The sequence below is a fragment of the Bos taurus genome, chromosome 6 (assembly GCF_002263795.3).
Source record: "Bos taurus isolate L1 Dominette 01449 registration number 42190680 breed Hereford chromosome 6, ARS-UCD2.0, whole genome shotgun sequence".
In the NCBI taxonomy this organism is placed as follows: domain Eukaryota; kingdom Metazoa; phylum Chordata; class Mammalia; order Artiodactyla; family Bovidae; genus Bos; species Bos taurus.
In genome coordinates, this window is record NC_037333.1 from 99,621,658 (window position 1) to 99,638,322 (window position 16,665).

A 16,665-nucleotide genomic window follows, 5' to 3' on the forward strand; every position below is an offset into this window, starting at 1 on the left:
GGAGAAAGAAATGGCAACCACTCCAAGTATTCTGGCCTGGGGAATCCATGGACAGAGGAGCCTGGCAGGCTACGTCCATGGGGTCTCAAGAGTGCACATGACTTAGCGACTAAATAACATAAAGCTTTGCATCCCAAAGTTTTACTCTTAAAATATACTTAATATGCAGCACAACGTAAAGGAAGAAGAGTTCTAAGTATGACCAACGGAATTAACAAAACACTTTCTTTGTTCCAAGGAACAAGTGAATGAGTGGAACATGTGAGCCTGTAGCATTAGGTCTCCTCCCCAGTGAGACTCTCATATACGCCTCTCTTTATTCCTCTAGTAGACACAGCAGAGTAGTTCTGAAGAAGGTGACTTAGTGTGAACTCTGCTTTCTCACTTAAAAGCTGCATGACCTATAACATCTCTGCACCTCATTTCCCTCATCTATACACGCGGATGATAACAATAGTTCCTGAGTCCTGTGTTTTGAGGAGATGAATGGATACTTTGAAGGGGCCCAGAACAGCTATGTCCTTCTTGGGTATTCAATTATTCAGCACATATTAAGTGCTTAGTCAGTGTTAGGTATTATTAGATATTATCTGAAATCAAGAAACTAAGTGAAAGCAAAATTACATAGTCATAGTACTATTATCATTCATCGTATACTTGTCCAAATCTACTTAAACATTTTGGCAGAATGAGAAAGGGAAGGGAAGGTAGCATCTGGAAAGAGCACTACCAAAGAACTGAGCTTTAACATCAGCGCTCTGATTCTAAATTCCTTTTGGAAACAAAGGATAACAGAGTTGACTGCAGGAATAAAGAGAACGAGGCAACTGATGCTAACTGGTCCAAGCTAAACAATGTATGTGTGTGTTTTGTCAGACTCTTCCTTTTCCTTTTCCCAAGGGACATACATTTTTAAAACGGCTTAGTGTAATAGGAGAAATGACAGAGAGAAGAAGGTTGGGGTTAGACTGTTAAAGTACACCCCAATCTTGGGAGCCAAGAAAAGAAACTGGAAAACTAGTGATAAGACATGAAGACAAGAAACAAGGATGGACGGGATGATTAGTGGAGGAGAGCATTCTGAATAGCAAGAAGGGGTCAATTTCATGTCTGAACGCAGAGGAGAAGGCCCTTTTATAAGACAAACGTCAATGTATATCTTATCTACACGTATGCACTTATTCACAACATTTTATTCACGACTACATCTATACGCAGATTTAAAGATTACAAAGAACATATTGTGGTTTATCCACATAAGCCATAGCTAAACGGCCTGAAAGCTTCCCCAATTTGGTCCTAGTTCATAAATGTAGTACATTTGAAGGATGTAATACTTCTTCTAGAAAGTGTGTAGGTCCCAGGCGCCAAACCAATGAAGCAATTTGGCGCTGGCAGGCGGAGTACCAATGTAGGCATAGACTGTGCTAACCACTGGTGGTGTTGCAGAGCCTGAGCCCTACCGGGAGTACTGTGAACATAATGACTAGCTGTAAAGAAAGGAAAGCAAATTTGTGAGAGTCAACCCCAAACACTGTCACTAGGAAAATAATCATTTTTCAATGAAGATTTTCGTTATCCAGGGCCATACAACTTTATAAATATACAAATGTTGTTGAGCTGCGAAAGATAAGAGCAAGCCAAGATTCTAGAAACGGATGTGCAAGATGGAAATTTGTTAACTAAACTCTGTAATACAGATAAACCACCTAATGCTAGAAAGGGCAACAGACAAATATAGAGACACTACTACTCTCTGGTTTGCAAATGAAATTAATGATGCTGTTACGGAATTTTCAGGTTGATATAAAAAGAACTTTCCAACTATGGTTAGGCAGGCAGTCTTGCAATTAGTTATAACACTTGCATGTGAGTGTGTTGAATAAAACTGCATTAAGAGTTTTATTATGAATGAGTAAAGTGCTATACAAATCTTAGAAAAATGAGTATTAAATAATTTGTGCCCATTACTGCCATTCAGTCATCTCCAGCACTTGTGACACCGGTGGACTGCAGCATGCCTCCACCTTCTCCTAGAGTTTGCACAAACTCGTGTCCATTGAGTGGTGATGCCATCTACCATCTCATTCTCTGCCACCACCTGATCTTTTGCACTCAATCTTTCCCTGCATCAGGGTCTTTTCCAATGAGCTCCTCTTTGTTATCATGGTGCCAAAGTATTAGAGCCCAGTTCCAGTATGCATTGAATTGCAATGAATATTCCAGATGATTTTCCTTTAGGAATGACTGGTTTGATTCCTTTGATGTCCAAGGACTCTCAAGAGTCTTCTCCAGCACTCTTAGCAACCTAATACAGTGCTGGGCCTCAAACATTATTTTCTAATAGAATGAGAGGTTTGTGTATTAGAATTTGGAATATCAGGCTGAGAAATGTGTACTTAATTGTGTAGAACAGAGCACTGAAAATTTTAGTAAGTTACATGATTATATCTTGGAAAGAATGAGGTAAAAACAACACATAAAACAGACTGAAGAAAGGGGAAAAGAAGTGATCGCTATTTGAGTAAGAGGAGAACTGACTAGGGCTTGGATTAGGATGTAGCAGGAGAAACAGAAAACACAGGATACATGAAATGCGGAAGCACAATCTGCCTTAATTCGTGCTGTTTATAAACACTGAAGAGGAGGAAGTTGATTTTTCAATTTCAAGTCTCACTGACTGGGAGAATTGGTGGTGCTACTAATAGAAACGGAAGTTCAAAGGAAGAAACTGACTTGGGGAAAGGATGTTACGTTCATTGTAGGTGTTGCTGGGACACAGAAATGGAAACATTTAGGAAGAAGTTAGAAATATGTCTGGATTCAGATATCAAGCTAAAGATTTAGGTTTTCAAGTCTCCGTAGACATGAGCCTGTGGGGCTGGGTGAGAATCTAAAGGAAAAAGAACAACACAGAGGGAAAGGATAAAGAAGTGAAGGCGGACACTTTTCTGTAAAGTAATGAAAACTTCATACAACGTAGGAGACACGGGTTCCATCCTTGCATCAGGAAGAAAGAAATGGCAACTCACTCCAGTATTCTTGCCTCAAAACTCCCATGGACAGAGGAGCCTGGTGGACTACAGTCTAGGGGGTTACAAAAGAGTCACACATGACCTAGTGACTAAACAACAACAAAATGAAAATTCCATCACCAGAAAATGATGGGGAAAGTAGTGAATAAGATAAAGAGGCAGGTGAGTGATGCCTAAAAAGCTGGCAAGAGGAGGACATGCGAGAAAATGGAAACATGGAAACGCAGCATTATATGCTGTGGAGGCTGGGGTAGCAAGAACAGAGGAGAGCCATGAATTTTTATTTAGAGAAGTGCTGCTAATAAGCTTTCAAATAAAGTTTCAGTACAATGTTTACTGCACACAGTCTTTAAAATAACTGACAAGATGGAGCTTACGAAAGTTACAAAGAAGATGATTTAGGGCCAGACATCACAGCAAAGTCTTGAGTACTAGACACTATTCTGGGTTGTAGGGATACAAAGATGCAGACAGACACGATCTCTGCCCTTGTAAAGCCTCCAGTCTTGTGGGAGGAGATTTTATATAGTGATGCGAGCGCAAAGTGCTGTGAACAAGAAATTAAAGACAGAAAGAATATGTGTGATTAAGTGGTGCCTTGAGAGGACAAAGTGGAAGCTATTATGGTAGTAAGTCAGTAGAAATAAAAATCTTGTAATTTTGCTGAAATGAATATTTCACTATACAGCTACTAGTAACCAAAATTTTTTTTTGCTGAAAATACTATGTTTGCTTCATGTCATGCCAATGGCAACAGCAAATTGACTATAGTTAGGTATATGCATTACACCATTTCACTGTTATACTATTGATACCATGGATTATCGCTGGTAAAACGCATGATCACTACTCTATTTTGCATGTTTTACTAATGACATTAACGTGAGAATCATAAAATTATAGAACAAAAACATGTCTTAGAAAACGCTTTCATAGTTAACTCATAAATACACCAAAAAAGGAATCGGTTCATTGATTATGTATTACCGGTTAGTGTTTATATACATACTTCAAAATCACAAAGTAGATCCTGGAAAGCTGTTGAATTTGGAATAATGGAAGTCTCATGTCCACTGTCAACAGTTCCCACCAAGGAAAAAGTGAGATGGAGAATGTGGCTGTTAAGAAGGGAGCGTTTCTTCTTAAACAGCATTGCCAGCAACTGAAAGAAAATACCAATGCTTGCTGGTCAATCATCATACACACACATGAGAGCCCTAAGGAGAGCAGTTCCTAAGACTTCTACACTGATTTCTAATCTTTCATCATGATAACATAGCATTATAGGAAATCTGAAAATCAGGGTAATCCCATTCTTCTCTTATTAAACTATTCACTTTTACATAAAATCTACTTGTACATAAATACCTTGAGTTGCTGTTGCCATCACATGTATATAATTTTCTATTCCTGTTCTCTACATAATATTTTGTCAAAAGGATTGTTTTCTTTTGCAACACTGTCTCCATAATTACAATTTTAAAAGACTGAATGATATATGGAATGGTTATAGTATTATTAGTCATTCTCATATTATTGGAACATTGAGATTATTTCTATTTTTTCATGATAGACAATGCTGCAACTGTTATTTTAAGAGTTTTCCAAAACAAAACATCAAAATAGTACAGTTAAATCTACTGAAAACATTATAGTAAACATTATCTACTACCAATGAACTAACTGCTAAAGTTAGAGAAGGCATTTATACTTCATCTTCCCTAGAGGAATTTAATCTTGACCCAAATACTTATTTCTCTTGTTACAAGCAACTTTCCGCCTAAATCCCTAGCAGAGACTGTAAATACGTGAACAGGGCATATTTTTAGTCTCACATGTGTTTTCAGGACTAGCAATGACAAACTTAACATACAGTGGCTCTCATATCCCCTAGCTAACTAATAAGGGAGGAGAGGGAGTAAAAGATGACATGGTGTGAAGGAGAAAGACAAGGAAAACCAGGAGAACCTGGAATTATGACTGATTTAGCCATCTCTAGAGCAAGTGATAATACGATCCTATTTCTTTTTTTTTTCGCCCATGCTGTGGAGCATGGCAGGAATCTGTTCCCCATGCATGGGAAGCTCGAAGTCTTAACCAGTGGATCACCAGCGAAGTCCTGACCCTATTTAATTCCTATTGTCATAGAGAAAAATAACTGAACTAACAACCCACATTCTTATTTGAAACGTGTTTTATATTAATAAGAACTACCAACTTTTAAAGTTTACTTGGACAATATAATTCTTCCAGAGTTTGAAAAAATATGAATTAACAATGAAAATTATAAGATTTTTAATGCAAAGTAAAGTGAAGACCAAGCTTTATTGTTACAAACCTGGTAGCCCCGGATTCTTTCCATTTCTTTGCTGGCTAGTGGGTTACTCTTGACCACACAAACTAGGGCCTTGACCGCTGCATACAGCCCTTCCACATCAGAAGCCATGGCTACCAGGCCCAGGATGGCTGCGGCCCCACCAACGTACTGCAAAGTAGTGGCAACAGGCTTAGGAACAAATGTTCTTACTCCTGATTAAAAGACAGTGGAAAGTAGTTAAAATAAATTCCCCATTGTAAACAAGAACTGAATAAATCATCTTAAGAACTATTCATTAATTATGCATCATTTGTTTTTAGTCACTAAGTTGCATCCAACTCTTTTGCGACCCTATGGACTATAGCCCGCAAGGCTGCTCTGTCCATGGGATTTCCCAGGCAAGAACACTGGAGTGAGTTGCCATTTCCTCTCCAGGGGATCTTCCTGACCCAGGGATCGAACCCGCATTTCCTGTGGCTCCTACACTGATAGGCTTGGGAAGCCCATAAAAAAGTCAAAAAACCACATTCCACATTATTGCTCAAAGCTTCTCTCAGTTATGTAATATGAGTAACAGTACATCGGTGACCTTGAAAAGCATGGTAAACACAGTATTGGAACTAACTTTGTAACAATTATCTACATTCTTAACCTTTTTTTTTAAAGGCATTGTTTGAATGTCATCTGCCTACTGATCAAAATTGAGTTTCTTAAAAAAACAAAGCCAATATGCATTTTATATTTTTGTGTGTCTTGTAGCATTCACAATGCTTTTATATAGCATGGAGTTGGATTTTAAAAACTACCATCTAAGGCAATTAGGGCCAGTATTACCAGTTTATAGATAAGAAAAATTGACATCCACAGAGCTCCAATGTCTGGCATAAATCCACAGTGACAGATGAAGTATTAGAACCTAAATCTTTGAGCTCTTCACTCACTGCTTTTTCTACTATACCACAGATCAAGAAGCAATAGTTAGAACTGGACATGGAACAACAGGCTGGTTCGATATTGGGAAAGGAGTAGATCAAGGCTGTATACTGTCACTCTGCTTATTCAACTTAATATGCAGAGCACATCATTTGACGTGCCGGGCTGGCTGAAGCTCAAGCTGGAATCAAGATTGCAGGGAGAAATATCAATAGCCTCAAAAATGTACATGACACACTACCCTAATGGCAGAAAGCGTAGAGGAACTAAAGAGCCTCTTGATGAAGGTGAAAGAGGAGAGTGAAAAAGCTGGCTTAAAACTCAACATTCAAAACACTAAGATCATGGCAAACGGTCTCATCACTTTGTGGGAAATAGATGGGGAAAAAATGGAAACAGTGACAGATTTTATTCTCTTGGGCTCCAAAAATCACTGTGGATGGTGACTGCAGACATGAATTTAAAAGTCGTTTGCTTCTTGGAAGAAAAGCCATGACAAACCTAGGCAGGGTATTAAAAAGTAGAGAAATCACATTGACAACAAAGGTCCGTATAGTCAAAGCTATGGTTTTTCCAGCAGTCATGTATGGATGTAAGAGTTGGACCATAAAGAAGGCTGAACACCAAAGAAATGATGCTTCTGAACTGTGGTGTTGGAGAAGAATCTTGAGAGTCCCTTGGACTACAAGCAGATCAAACAAGTCAATCCTAAAGGAAATCAACCCTGAATATTCATTGGAAGGACTGATGCTAAAGCTGAAGCTCCAGTACTTTGGCCACCTGATGTGAAGAGCTGACTCATTGGAAAAGACCCTGATGCTGGGAAAGACTGAAGGCAGGAGGAGAAGGGGACGACGGAGTGTGAGATGGTTGGATGGCATCACTGAGCAGGTTCTGGGAGTTCGTGATGGACAGGCAAGCCTGGCATGCTGTGGTCCACGGGGTCGCAAAGAGTTGGACATGACTGAGCAGCTGAACAACAACAACAGTGCTGCCATATTTTTGCAAAGAATGTAGAGCTGAGCTCAGGAAATATCTCCTGAGCTGAACAAAGAAAAACTACCATGGGCCTTACCATAAAGGAAACTTTTAGCAGTACAGTATGGTCAAAAAAGAAAAAGTTCAGAGACGTGGACGCTGATGGAACATTAATTGCCAAGGACTGATAAACATGTGGGACACTGACTAGCATAACACTTCTTGTTAATTTTAAAAGGAATCCACACTATATACTGGGCTTCCCTAGTGGCGCAGGCAGTAAAGAACCTGCCTGCAATGCAGGAAACCTGGGTTCAGCCCCTGGGTTTGGAAGATCCCTTGGAGAAGGAAATGGCAACCCACTTCAATATTCTTGCCTTGGAAACCCCATGGACAGAGGAGTCTGGTGGGCTACAGAGCATGGGGTCACAAAGAGTTTTCATGACTCAGTGACTAAACCAGCACCAGAAAGAAGCCTGAAAGGAAAAGGCAATGTGACTCACCCAAGTATCCAATCAGACTGGCCCCGATTGTCCGTGCGGGCCCATTGAGGTGTCCTGCGGAGTTGTGGATCAGCTTCACAGGAGTGGCGTTCTCATGGGAGGAAATGCCTAACTGAAGAACAAACAGGAAAGGAAAAAATGTCATGAGAGAGGAACGGTCTCAACATTCTGACTGGAAAAGAAAAAAGAACACGAATGGGGAACATAACTTTGCTCTCTCGACTTCTCAGAATGTTAAAAAACATGAGCGTTCATTTTTTAAAAACGTGCAAATACTTGCAAAGGTGTGGAAACTCGGAGGAAGCAAGTGAAATATTAATACAATCCACTGAGAGAAAGGTGGTGAGGGGGTCTTGGGGAACAGCTCTGGATTCCTTCTGAATGAAACTCGGTTGTGGTGTAAAGGTTCTCAACACTCACTGCCTCCCAGTATTTCTGATCATAGAATGAATATAAGGCACTGTCCGCGTCCACCCTAACAGGGGCAAGGGGAAAGTTTACAAGTTCGACATGAAAGCAAAAAAAAAATTGTTTCACACTGTATGCAAATAAATGTCACATAAATTGCTCAAAAGTTTATGGATAAAACATGCCCACACAAAAGAAATGTATTTTGCACAGACATACACAATTTGCTTTTAAAGCAAAAAAAAAATGTAATTCATAGACGTAACTCTGTTGTTATCTGTAGAACTAAATTTATGTGGTTTATGTTTCTCAGCAGAGAGATATATCTATTCACAGGCAAGCCTCTGGCTTAAGAGCTTGTCAATACTTACTATTCCCAAATCCTTTCCTTCCAGCCTCTTGATTTCCTTCCCCTTGGCTTTGCCTCCCCTCAACAGCCAAAATGTCTTGACAAGCTCACTGACGACTCCACCTTCCTAAACCTGACGGTCAGTCCTCAGCCTTCACCCTTCTTGACTGCTCTGACACGTCCGCCACAGCAAATCTCTGCCTTCAACACCAGACTCTCCTCGATTTCTCCTTTCGGGCTGGCTCCTTAGTCTTCCCTGCTGGCTCTTCATCATCCCCCCAGGGCCGTGACACTGGAATGTGCCAGATCTCTGTCTGTAAACCTTTCCTCTTCTCTACCTGCATCTCCTCTTTGGTGACTGCACCTAGCCTCGTGGCTTTAACACCACCTAGGAACAACCCTCGGAGAAGGCAATGGCACCCCACTCCAGTACTCTTGCCTGGAAAATCCCATGGGCGGAGGAGCTCGGTAGGCTGCAGTCCATGGGGTCGAGAAGAGTCGGACACAACTGAGCGACTTCACTTTCACTTTTCACTTTCATGCATTGGAGAAGGAAATGGCAACCCACTCCAGTGTTCTTGCCTGGAGTATCCCAGGGATGGGGGAGCCTGGTGGCTGCCGTCTATGCCGTCCGTCACACAGAGTCGGACACGACTGAAGCGATTTAGCAGCAGCAGCAGGAACAACCCTAGCATTCAAACCTCTCCCTTGAACCGACTCCTATTTTCACGAGGCTTTGAGAAGCCTCTTGGAGACACCAAAGTTTTCCAAAACATAATTCTCAACATCTCTCTCACCGGCCCCCAAACTACTCTTCCTATAGTTTTCTTCGGATCAGAACAAGGGACCCCACTTTCTCCTGGCCTACTACCCAGGCCTTCTCTCCCGTCGTTCTGGCCACACCTGCCTCTCTGGCAGGCCTGTACTGTCCCCTCAGGGCCTCAGCACTAGTATCCCTGGAATGCACACTCCACTCCCCTCCCCCCATACATACATCATTCTTTGCCGCCTTCTCTCTCTCAAGACTGCTCCAATTTCGCCTTCTCAGGGAGGCCTCCTCCAACCCTCCCACTGAAACTATCAGCCTCTCTCTCCCCTTTCCGGCTTGGTTTTTCTACCTAGCACTCTTCGTCTTCCAACAGACTCTATGATCAGGTTATTTCTTTCGTTATTACTGTCTGTCTCTTCCATTAGAATGTAAGAACGTTAATAAAGGCAGGGATTTACTCTTCATCTACTGCTGTGTCCTGAACAAAATGGTGCCCGGTGTTTAGTAAGTTATCCAAAAAAAAAAATTAAAATAGCAGTTCTGTTCTTTAGTTTCCTAAGGTTCAATTTCTTAATTGCCAATGAAAATATAAGAATATAGACTGGGCACTTGGAAGGAAATTCTCACTCTTCCAGATTACACTAAATGGCTAAAAATGTTGTGGCTTAAATCCAAAGCAAAATAAACCAAAGTAATACATGACAAATGATGCTTTTAGCAACCACTCCTGCTTGGCGGGGGGTGGTGGTGCCAGAGAAAGCTCTGGAGCACCTTTGCAGGGAGCATCAGCCGTGACCCATTGGGAAATCATTCTGCTTACCTGCTTAGCGATGGCTTTGCTGTCCAGCTTGTTGTACACCTTCCGGATTCTCGCCACTGTCAAGGCGGACACGGACAGTGCATAGAGGCCGAATGACACCTTTTCCTCTGGTACTAATGACACAGGAGATGGGACCACACCTTCAGATTTTGCATCTTTACCTTCAAAAGAAGAATAATCCTTTTCAAAATTATCAGCTTTTCTCTTGATCCTAAGACAATTTTTTAATTCTTATCATTATTTTTAAATGGGTAGCCTTGAAAATCTTTTAAAGTGGAACAAGGAGCTAAAATTTAGAAACTGTTTTACGTAATTTCCAGCTCTTCATTTATTTCTTTAATTAGAAAATAAGGAAAAATCACCCAGTCACAAAGCTTTGCCTGGAGAAAGAAATGGCAACCCACTCCAGTATTCTGGCCTGGGGAATCCCATGGACAGAGGAGCCTGGCAGGCTACAGTCCATGGGGTCTCAAGAGTTGCACATGACTTAGCGACTAAATAACATAAAGCTTTGCATCCCAAGTTTTACTCTTAAAATATACTTAATATGCAGCACAACGTAAAGGAAGAAGAGTTCTAAGTATGACCAACGGAATTACAAAACACTTTCTCTTGGTTCCAAGGAACAAGTGAATGAGTGGAACATGTGAGCTCTGTAGCATTAGGTCTCCTCCCCAGTGAGAGCTCTCATATACGCCTCTCTTTATTCCTCTAGTAGACACAGCAGAGTAGTTCTGAAGAAGGTGACTTAGTGTGAACCTCTGCTTTCTCACTTAAAAGCTGCATGACCTATACATCTCTGCACCTCATTTCCCTCATCTATACAACGCGGATGATAACAATAGTTCCTGAGTCCTGGTGTTTTGAGGAGATGAATGGATACTTGTGAGGGGCCCAGAACAGCTATGTCCTTCTTGGGTATCAATTTATTCAGCACATATTAAGTGCTTAGTCAGTGTTAGGTATTATTAGATATTATCTGAATCAAGAAACTAAGTGAAAGCAAAATTACATAGTCATAGTACTATTATCATTCATCGTATACTTGTCCCAAATCTACTTAAAACTTTGGCAGAATGAGAATGAGGGAAGGGAAGGTAGCATCTGGAAAGAGCACTACCAAAGAACTGAGCTTAACATCAGCGCTCTGATTCTAAATTCCTTTTGGAATAAAGGATAACAGGAGTGGACTGCAGGAATAAAGAGACGAGGCAAACTGATGCTAACTGGTCCAAGCTAAACAATGTTATGTGTGTGTTTGTCAGACTCTTCCTTCTTTCCTTTTCCCAAAGGACATACATTTTAAACGGCTTAGTGTAATAGGAGAAATGACAGAGAGAAGAAGGTTGGGGTTAGACTGTTAAAAGTACACACCCACATCTTGGAGCCAAGAAAAGAAACTGGAAAACTAGTGATAAGACATGAAGACAAGAAACAAGGATGGACGGGATGATTAGTGGAGGAGAGCATTCTGAATAGCAGAGAGGGGTCAAGTTTCATGCTGAACGCAGAGGAGAAGGCCCTTTTATTAGACAAACGTAATGTATAATCTTATCTACACGTATGCACTTATTCACACATTTATATCACAGGAGGTAAGTCTTACATGATTTTAAGAACAAAGAATAAGTTACTCACATGGCATACATACGGCCTGAAAGCTTCCCACGTAATTTGGTCCTAGTTCATAAATGGTAGTAACATTTGAAGGAGGTAATACTTCTTCTAGAAAGTGTGTAGGTCCCAGGCGCCAAACCAATGAAGCAATTTGGCGCTGGGCAGGCGGAGTACCAATGTAGGCATAGACTGTGCTAACCACTGGTGGGTTTGCAGAGCCTGAGCCCCCGGGAGTACTGTGAACATAATGAAGCTGTAAAGAAAAGGAAAGCAAATTTGTGAGAGTCAACCCCAAACACTGTCACTAGGAAAATAATCATTTTTCAAATGAAGATTTTCGTTATCCAGGGCCATACAACTTTATAAATATACAAATGTTGTTGAGCTGCGAAAGATAAGAGCAAGCCAAGATTCTAGAAACGGATGTGCAAGATGGAAATTTGTAACTAAACTCTGTAATACAGATAAACCACCTAATGCTAGAAAGGGCAACAGACAAATATAGAGACACTACTACTCTCTGGTTTGCAAATGAAATTAATGATGCTGTTACGGAATTTTCAGGTTGATATAAAAAGAACTTTCCAACTATGGTTAGGCAGGCAGTCTTGCAATTAGTTATAACACTTGCAATGTGAGTGTGTTGAATAAAACTGCATTAAGAGTTTTATTATGAATGAGTAAAGTGCTATACAAATCTTAGAAAAATGAGTATTAAATAATTTGTGCCATTACTGCCATTCAGTCACTCCAGCACTTTGTGACACCGTGGACTGCAGCATGCCTCCACCTTCTCCTAGAGTTTGCACAAACTCGTGTCCATTGAGTTGGTGATGCCATCTAACCATCTCATTCTCTGCCACCACCTGATCCTTTTGCACCTCAATCTTTCCCTGCATCAGGGTCTTTTCCAATGAGCTCCTCTTTGTATCATGTGGCCAAAGTATTAGAGCCTCAGTTCCAGTATCATGACTTGCAATGAATATTCCAGATTGATTTCCTTTAGGAATGACTGGTTTGATTCCTTTGATGTCCAAGGGACTCTCAAGAGTCTTCTCCAGCACTACAACTCAAAATCATTGATTCTTCGGTGCTCAGCCTTTTTTATGATCCAATTTTTACATCTGTATATGACTAACGGAAAAACCATAGCTTTGATTATACGGACGTTTGTCGGCAAAGTGATGTCTCTGCTTTTTAATACACTGTCTAGGTTTGTCATAGCTTTCCTTCTAAGGAGGAAGCGTCTTTTAATTTCAAGGCGGTAGTCACTGTCTGTAGTGATTCTGGAGTCCAAGGAAATAAAATCTGTCACTGCTCCCACTTTCCCCTCTTCTAACTGCCATGAAGTGATGGGACCGGATGCTATGATCTTAGGTTTTTGAATGTTGGGTTTCAAGCTAGCCTTTTCAGTCTTCTCTTTCTCCTTCATCAAAAGCCTCTTTAGTTCTTTACTTTCTCCATTAGAGTGGTATCATCAGCCTATATAAGGTTGTTGATATTTCTCCTGGCAATCTTGATTTCAGCTTGTGATTCACTCAGTTCAGCATTTCGCATGATGTACTCTGCATATAAGTTAAATAAGCAAGGTGACAATATATAGCTTTGCTGCACCCCTTTCCCAATTTTGAACCAGTCTGTTGTTACTAGTTCTGGTTCTCACTGTTGCTTCTTAACCCACATACAGGTTTCTAAGGAGCCAGGTGAGGTGGTCTCATAGTCCGATCTCTTTAAGACTTTTCCTCTTGTTGTGATCCACACAGTCAAAGGCTTTAGTGCAGTCAGATGTGAAGCAGAAGCAGATGTTTTTTTGGAACGCCTTTCCTTTTTCTATGATTCAACAGATGTTGGCAATTTGATCTCTGGTTCCTCTGCTTTTCCTAAATCCAGCTTGTAGATTTGGGAGTTCTTGGTTCACATACTGCTGAAACCTATCTTGAAGAATTTTGAGCATAGCATGGGAAATGAGCACAATTATACAGTAGTTTCAACATTCTTTGGCATTGCCTTTCTTTGGGATTGGAATGAAAACTGACCTTTTCTAGTCCTATGGCCACTGTTGAGTTTTCCAAATTTGCTGACATGTTGAGTGTAACTAAAATGTTAAATGCTGTTAAAATACAGCATCATCTTTTATGATTTTAAATAGCTCAGTTGGAATTCTGTTACCTCACTAGCTTTGTTCATAGTAATGCTTCCGAAGGTCAACTTAACTTCCCATTCCAGGATGTCTGGCTCTAGGTGAGTGACTGCACCATCATGGTTATCCAGGTCATTAAGCCCTTTCTTTTATAGTTCGTCTGTGGACTCTTACCACCTTTTTATAATCTCTTCTGCTTGTGTTAGGTCCTTACCATTTCTGTCCTTTATCAAGCCCATCCTTGCATAAAATATTCCCTTGACGTCTCTTCGCCATGACCCATCTGTCTTGGGTGGCCCTGCATGGCATGGCTCATAGCTCCATTGAGTTATGCGAACCCCTTCTCCACGACAAGGCTGTGATCCATGAAGGGGGTTATAATTTATACACACAGTTTAATCTCAATGAAAAATATATTTTTAGATTTGAAATTATACTGTTTACTGACAAGATGCTTAAACTGTCATTCAATTATTACAATAAACATATAATTATACAGTGTAAGAGATCAGGAAATCAAGTAGCTTCTTACAGCACAGGCAGCTCTCATCTGTTGACAAGTGTGTGCAACATTTCCATAGATTGTTTTGTCTTAACACTGTCCCAGCTTCAGATCACACCTATTATTCTGTGCATTAAAGAATAGTTCCTTGTGATGTTAAGAGTAGGAGTATGAAGACCAACATTTGACCTAAGGTTAGTTTCACAGGACGGTGACTTGATGATATCAATGTATCAGTAATAAATTTCCTACTTCACAATCCTACAAGTTAGACATTTTTATTTTCAATAATATTAATACTACAAATAATGAAGAAGCAACCTTCTAAAGAATCTACAAGCCCATTTCAAATGCAATCCTGTATACGAAGAAAACATATGACTATTCCCACAGAGTTCATTTCAAGATTTATCATGTTGAAACAATGTCACAGTAAAATATCTTTAAGGAAGGAAATGTATTCAAAGGCAGCCCATTTCACTACTTTATAAACTTCAATTCGGAAAAGGCCCGATTCATCTTTGTTGCTTCTTTCAAGTGATATCTCTATAAAAATGGATACCATCTTTTCAAAGTTAAAGAACTTTAAGAGCTTGCTAAAGTGGCACCCCACCCCAGTACTTTTGCCTGGAAAATCCCATGGTTGGAGGAGCCTGGTAGGCTGCAGTCCATGGGGTCGCTAGAGTTGGACACGACTGAGCGACTTCACTTTCACTTTTCACTTTCATGCACTGGAGAAGGAAATGGCAACCCACTCCAGTATTCTTGCCTGGAGAATCCTAGGGACAGGAAGCCTGGTGGGCTGCTGTCTATGGGGTCGCACAGAGTCGGACATGACTGAAGCGACGCAGCAGCAGCAGCAGCAAACACAGTTCGGTAGAAAGTAACATGCAAAATTCATCCTGACTTAAAAAAGGACCTTTGGATTCTTTACTGGTTACTCAACTCTCTTGCCTCTCTTCTGAAAACTGTACTATAGCTATCGAGAGTAATGTGTATGCATTCCTTCATTCATTCATTCAACAAACAATAAGGAAACACCCAATATTATTTTCAGGGACTAATTCTGTTGATCTGAAAACAAATATGAATAAAAACCATTCAAACTTTAAAGGAAAATGGAATCTACTGGACTGCACACAGTAGTAAAAATGAAGTGACAAAATAGTGTGTTCATTGTTTATTGAGGCATCTAGGGGCTTCCTCTTGGCTCAGCTGGTAAAGAACCCACTTGCCAATGCAGGAGATGAGGGTTCGATCCTCGGGTCGGGAAGATCCCCTGAAGAAGGAAATGGCAGCTGGCTCCAGTATTCTTGCCTGGGAAATCCCACAGAGGAGCCTGGCGGGCTACAGTCCAGAGGGTTGCAAAGAGTCAGACACAACTTAGCGACTGAATAACAAGAACAACAAATCTGGTTTCCAGCCATCCAACTGGTTTCTCTATGGTGAAAAAGCACTTTCCAATCCAGCAAGTGCTTGTCCTTCAGTGCTCTTGCACTGTCCTTGTCCTTCAGTGCTCAAGCACCGTGCTATTCACTAACACCTTCAGTACCTTGTAACACCTCCTTCATTTCTAATAAAGTGACATGAATTAGCCTGCCACATGACTCTCACATGCTGTTTTAAATGGGCACTGAAGGACAAATTAAAATTAAGCCAGTATTTTAAAAAAATACGCTTGCAAACACACACATAAATGCTTTGCACACACCACTGAACTGTCTTGTAAGGTGGGTTTCTGAGCACGCTCACCTTCACAGTGCTGACAAGCTGGCCGTCGATGTAGAGGGTTGCAGTGCTGTTCTTCAGCATCCCTTTGCTCATCACCAGAACCAGGTGATGCCACTGTCCCTCAACGATCAGTTCTCCACAACGGAAGCGAGCACAGCATGGCAGAATCTCATAGAAAGAGGATTCTTCACTAAAATCATCAACTGAAGGAGGAGGGGGAAGAAATTGAAAACTCATCATCATCCTCATTCTACAGTTATTCACATTGAGACTTCCACTCTGTTGGGCTAACATCTTGCTGTTGTGCAGTCACTAAGTTGCATCTGACTCCTGCGACCCTGTGGTCTGTCTCCTGCCAGGCTCTTCTGTCCATGGGATTTCCCAGGCAGGAACACTGGAGATGGTTGCATTTCCTTCTCCAGGGGGGTCTTCCTGACCCAGGGATTGAACCCATGTCTTCTGCGTCGGCAGGCGGATTCTTTACCACTGAGTCACCTGGGAAGCCCAGACTATTATGATGATGATGTAAATAAAAATACCTTATTCATTGAATAACTTAACTG

At 40.9% G+C, this 16,665-nt stretch overlaps 1 protein-coding gene across 1 annotated transcript in view; it reads right to left on the reverse strand.

Moving 5' to 3' along the window:
• The window catches only part of WDFY3 (WD repeat and FYVE domain containing 3), a 306,558-nt gene that overhangs the window by 116,251 nt on the left and 173,642 nt on the right, over positions 1–16,665 (reverse strand). Inside the window, exons 22-27 of the mRNA XM_015471703.3 lie at positions 16,124–16,305; positions 11,751–11,982; positions 10,113–10,273; positions 7,767–7,878; positions 5,374–5,564; positions 4,045–4,197 (exon numbers count right to left, since the gene is read on the reverse strand). Coding sequence (XP_015327189.2) covers positions 4,045–4,197; positions 5,374–5,564; positions 7,767–7,878; positions 10,113–10,273; positions 11,751–11,982; positions 16,124–16,305 — 1,031 coding nt within the window. The remainder of the gene's footprint in view (positions 1–4,044; positions 4,198–5,373; positions 5,565–7,766; positions 7,879–10,112; positions 10,274–11,750; positions 11,983–16,123; positions 16,306–16,665) is intronic.